The sequence below is a fragment of the Limulus polyphemus genome, unplaced genomic scaffold (assembly GCF_000517525.1).
Source record: "Limulus polyphemus unplaced genomic scaffold, Limulus_polyphemus-2.1.2 Scaffold2083, whole genome shotgun sequence".
NCBI lineage: Eukaryota > Metazoa > Arthropoda > Merostomata > Xiphosura > Limulidae > Limulus > Limulus polyphemus.
The window spans coordinates 84714-90429 of record NW_013667693.1 but is presented as its reverse complement, the minus strand read 5'-3'; the positions used below and the strand labels follow the sequence as shown (position 1 = coordinate 90429).

The 5716-nt window shown below is 29.1% G+C and overlaps 1 protein-coding gene across 2 annotated transcripts in view; it reads right to left on the bottom strand.

Annotated features, from left to right (window-relative positions):
- Positions 1–5258, bottom strand: part of LOC106465877 (exportin-1-like) — a 73452-nt gene extending 68194 nt beyond the window's left edge. The window contains exons 1-2 of one of the 2 annotated variants that reach the window (XM_013926117.2): positions 5086–5258; positions 2693–2783 (exon numbers count right to left, since the gene is read on the bottom strand). In XM_013926117.2, the coding sequence (XP_013781571.1) occupies positions 2693–2750 (58 nt within the window). In that variant the 5' untranslated portion in view covers positions 2751–2783; positions 5086–5258. Of the gene's footprint in view, positions 1–2692; positions 2784–4982; positions 5023–5085 lie in introns of those variants that run through there. The other variant, XM_022393832.1, reaches the window with a different exon arrangement.
- Positions 5259–5716: the final 458 nt, after the last annotated feature.

Sequence of the window (5716 nt, the reverse complement as noted above, 5' to 3'; positions counted from 1 at the left end):
TATTGAATAAAGTAACTTATGTATTTTTTGGTTATTTACAAATGTATATATATATAAAACCTAAAAAAAATTATTTTGTTTCATATCATCCACGGGCAAAAGTTTAATAGGGTTAGCAACTTACAACAAGCACCAAATGAGTACAAAGGTCATAACTAGAAGAAATAATTGTTTGCTTTACTTATTTACTGTTCTATGTTTTAAGAAAAATAAATTTAAGAACCTATTTGTAAATAGTATAAATGTATATACATATATAATGTATAATATTTGAAATATGACTGTCTTTTACAAAATACTAGTCTACTAAAACATAGCCAAGACAAGTTACTTTGTAAAGGCCAGTTTTATATTACTGGATACAGTATCAAGAGTGCATATTCACTCCATCATTGTGACTCCTGTATTGTTAGCCAGGCATGGCTGAAAAGTCAATACAATAAAAATAATAAATATATATAAATGTATAATGTTATGAGACTTAAGCTCTGTGCTACAATCTACAGTCATTCTAGAACGAAAGGAGCATAATTTAAATTTATTTCCTTATTTTCTATGGTGGTTATGAGGCCGATCAAATTGACAGACCCCATAGAGTTAGGGTAGAGAAAATAACACATAAAATATAAAGTTTTACTGAAACAAACATTTGAAATCTATTTAGGAAGTTTTAGATATTTTTGAGATGAAGAAAAGTATTTTAATCTTAACACGAAAATCACTTTGCACACGGACCATTCAAAACAAATACTCGATATATTCACAGACAAATCTTTTTTAGTTTATTTAAAATACTCCACTAAAACAAATGACTTCGTATGTGAAAGACTTATAATGTTTACTGAAAGACTGCCAAATTTTTCGAAGATATAAATACTATATTAAAAGTTAGTAGTATCAAATCTATAAAGACTTTAAACAAGTACAAAGAGGTCATGTGGACGGTCAAACTGACCAAGCCAGTGTTGAGAAAGTTAACTGGCAGCAGGTGCTACCAGTCAGTTACTTTTTTTATTATTATATAATTGTGACTTTGATCAATCAATTATTTTATGCGACTCTAATTGATGCTCATAGGTGAGGCCAGGCTTAAAAATATTTCTGTTTGCTGTAACCCAACTGACCATCTGAAATTAAGGCCAAATGATTGATTTTTTTGACATTATGACCTCACAAATGTTTATATTCCCCAATTTCAGACAATATACTGACCCCCCTAACAAAATTTTTCCACTTAAAAATTTTTATAGTTGTATTACAATTAGAATATTTTTTCTCACAAATTCATGTAATCCACAATGAAGTGGGAAGGCACCATCTGATTTCCAATCAACAGCTCGATGCTGATTGGCCAATGAATTGAGGTTTAACAACTTACCTCCTCCCAGGGCCCTTCACACTAAACTAATAAACACATGACCGACCAGGGGAGAATATCTTATAATTAATTTCAGCAATAGTGAATTTAACTTTGTCTATCAAAGGTCAATATCGACCAGCAAGTGTACGTTGTGAAAGAATTTGAAATTTCTGTAATTCCACTGTAATTGTATTCATGTTTTAATGCATTATGTTTTAAGTGATCATGGAACTAGTGGTATTTCCAAATTTTTTTTTTACCACCAAGCAATTTGAAAAATAAAATATTTATACACCTACCTGCCCACATTTTAAGTCAGTTTATGGTTACAACAAACAAAAATATTTGTAAGCCTGCCCTGAGTGAGTTAGTAACACATCCTTGATGCTAATACTTGGAGAATGTCTGCCATTCCATGTTAATGAGTTTGTGCATTTCCAAGGTGTTCAGATACCTTCAGCTTCAAAAGATGTTTCACTACTGATGAAATTTTAAGTTTTCAGCTTAAATGTCAGAGTAGACAAGGTAATTTTGGATTCAGACCATTAGTACAAGTATTTTTTCTCTGGTAAAAACAACCCTTCCCCCACCATTTTTCTTATCCCTGCTACTAAGATTGTTTACATGGAAATTATTGTTATAAAAACTACAGACACATTATATGAAAAGATGAATTTGAATTAGATTTTCTATTATAAAAGTTTTCAAAATCACAAGAAGCTGGCAACACTGGCAGTTTAGGTTTATAGTAGCACATATTTATAGTTTTTCAAATGAGGATCAAAAGCAGTTAAACACTTCATTAAAGCTATACATCTTCAAAAAAGGTTTAGGCAGAGAAGACTACACTTTGCTGGAGACATCTCTGGACTATATCTACCTTAGAAGTTGCTTGGATGATGTTTCAAGCTGCTGACACAGATCTGCATCAAGTCCAATTAAGAAATTGTGCATTTTATAACACGTATGTAACTACCGTTTTAAAACAAAATTAAATAAGAAAAATTTATTCCTTTCTTTTGTTTGGCCCTTTACTAAATGTCAATCACTTTATCAAGTTCATACATCAACAGATGTCTTTATCAAAATAATAAACTTTTATAACGCCATAAATTTAGTAAAAATGTTATACAACTATTAAATAAGTACTTTTCAAATATTTCTTCTGCAGAACACAATATTAAATCATAACGATTATCTTACCACAAATTATGTAAACCAAAACATTTTACTGTCATAGCAATTTCTTTTCTATAAATCCTATATAATATCAAGTGATGAAAAACATCCATACAAAAATGCATTTAGAAATTTAGTAGTCTGATATTTTACCCTGACCAGTGAACAATGCTACAGGCTGCCTCATCCCATCCACTCTTGCAAATGACATTCAGGGTGAAATGTAGAATCTTCCAACATACACCTGAATTTTAAAAGAGTTAAGACAATTAATTTAAGTTCTTGAAAAATAAATTTAAACACCCGCAAGCATGATGTAATTTAAATAAAATATACAAGGTTCTTGTTCAAAAATTTAAAAGTTTTGAAATTAAAAGTGTTAACATATTCGAAGTTCTGTTTTAAATATCTCTGTACCTCCATTTTTCATTTCTGAATCATTACAATGTTAAACATGGGCACAAACTTTTGTTTAAGGACATGTATGCATACTTCTGACATATAGTTCACCATTTCCCCATAACTATAGTCTACAAGTAGTAATATTTAATTGATGAATTAATCACTTCTCTAGAACCAAATATATAATGTTATAATAGCTATTTTTAACTATGTATTAAATTTTTTTAACAATACTTTAAGTTGTCATTTAAATACTAAGCATTACATTTATAATTTATAATGCCCACAAATACTGAATTATCATCTTTGCCAAAATAAAATTTTAACAAGAATCTAAATACTTTATATAAAAATCTGTCAATATCACATTAATCCATATTAGTTTTTAAAATAAAAACAGTTCAGAATACATTACTTGAAGCATACAGGCTCCATTATCAAAACGCTAAAGCTAATCTATTACTAGTTAATACATTTTTTTAACATTTAATGTGTTACAGATGAGCAAAGTTTTCTTGAAATATGGTACAATATTTCTTATTAGTACTACATGCATGTGTCATACAAAAATCTTTATACTTTCTCTACCACACTCTCTAGTGACTAAGCAAAAAGCTAAGTCTTACAACTAAAATTTGAGATTTAATCCATGTAGTTCGCACAGCATTGATAATGATAGTCCATTGTGCAGCTTTGTGCTTAAAGTTAAACAAGTCTTTTTCTATCGCAAATTTCATTAATATTATAAATAACTTCTGTTTAAGTACATCAAACATACCTTTGTAGACACTGATAAAAATGCAGTACACCAATGGAGTGATAATTTGAGCAAATGTCTTTTTTTCTAATGAACTACTACTGCACCAAATATCTACTGCCTATTATGGTACAGATCTTAAGAATTCTCCATAATAATGTGTCAAGTCAAATAGTTTGAGCAAAATATTTTAATATCAAACCTTTCTATTTACACAAATAACTCAGAACTGTTCAAGTATCACAAATAATATAATATCATCTATTTATTTAGTTTTCAAATTATATATCCCAAGATTAACCCTAGCTATTGCTAAATGGTCATTCATACTAGACTGTCATAATTCGATGTTTTCTTTTCAGCCAAGCATACAACTAACCTCAAACTTTTATGCCAGAGCAACATCATTATAAAGTAATTATGTGCAGCCTCATAAGTTAAGGTTATGCCATGGTAAGTGTTGAAGTTGGTTTTTTTAATTTAACATTCAAACACTTTACACTTTTTATGGCACCTCAACAGACTTTCAGTATTGTTCTTTAAACTTTAATACATAAAGATGTGGTATTAAGTGTTTCGGGTTAGTATAGTTCTATGCATGTGGTACATAAAAGCCAAAACTCTGATATATAACATTTCAGAGACAACAATATAATAACGTCAGAATTACTATTAGTACTAGTAGTAGTTACCAACCATGACTGGTTCTTCAAGATCTCAATAACACTAACAGTAATACATGATACAGCTACTGTAAAAATTAATAAATCAGTTAAGAGATTGTATTTTAGTGTGAAAACATAGATTCATGCATTTACAATAATTATTTCTTACATCTCATCAAATATTAACGAATCAATATCGAAAAAAAAACAAAATGAGTTGAATAAATAATTATCTTTGATCGTTCAAAATAATGTTTCATTTTCACACAATAAAATCATTACGTGGTAATTTTACTTTGTAGTTTTTGAAATGTTACTAACAACAGGAGCAAAAGAAATCACAGACGTGATGTCTGTTGAAGTAATTTGTAACTGTATATTTTGAAACGTTCAACATTAGTAATACTAATAGTATTAATTATTACTATTAGTATTATATTATCATGATGTTTACATGAAACATTTTACCTTGATACATTATAGTTAAACCCAATACAAAATAGTAGCCTAACACTAATATTAGTAATGAGTAAAAATGAGTACGAGTAAAAGGAAAGTCAAAGAAAAATATTTACTGTACGAAAATATTACATGGCCTACTGTTCTAATTCTATCTTACCCGCCATAAATCCACGACTCATTCGTAAAGAAAACAAAAATGGCGGCGCCCATTTCAAAAGGTTGAATAGCTTATATCAAAAACTACAGCCAAATAAACTCACCTTTACAAATATTAATCTGTTTTTCAACGTATCTTTGTTTCAAATACTATTACAAACCGTACTAGTAAACCTGTGAGTGTATTTTGCTCTAAAGTACAATTTTAGTGAATGTCTCATTGCGACCGGTTGAAACTGGTTGTAAGGTTTCATTTTCGTACATTTCCGGAAAGATACGAGTGATATGCCCGATTTTTTTCAAACAGAAAATTGTTTACAAAAATATTAATGATTAATAGAAAAATAAAATATCAAAAAAATATTTAAACTGTAAAACACAGTAGTTAATAAAACACATGAAATACGTATGTACTTCTTCCACCGTATAAAAACAGCAAAAAATCTTAAGAACGTTTCCCATTTATCTTTAATGACGTCACTAACACTCACCGTATGATTGGGTACGAATGTGAGCGCACAGGATCTGCATTCTCGATAAAACCCACTAAAGGTGAAAGATGTTTTATTATCATTTATACATTTACTTTTGTTGTTATTGTTATTTTTGTAAATATAAACAAAAAGCAAAAGTTAACTGATATGAAGTGCAATTTATAAGATTAACAATAACTAAAGTACCAGAACCAACAAAGTTTTTATTAGAAATGTCATCTATTTATTTTTGCCTTCATAT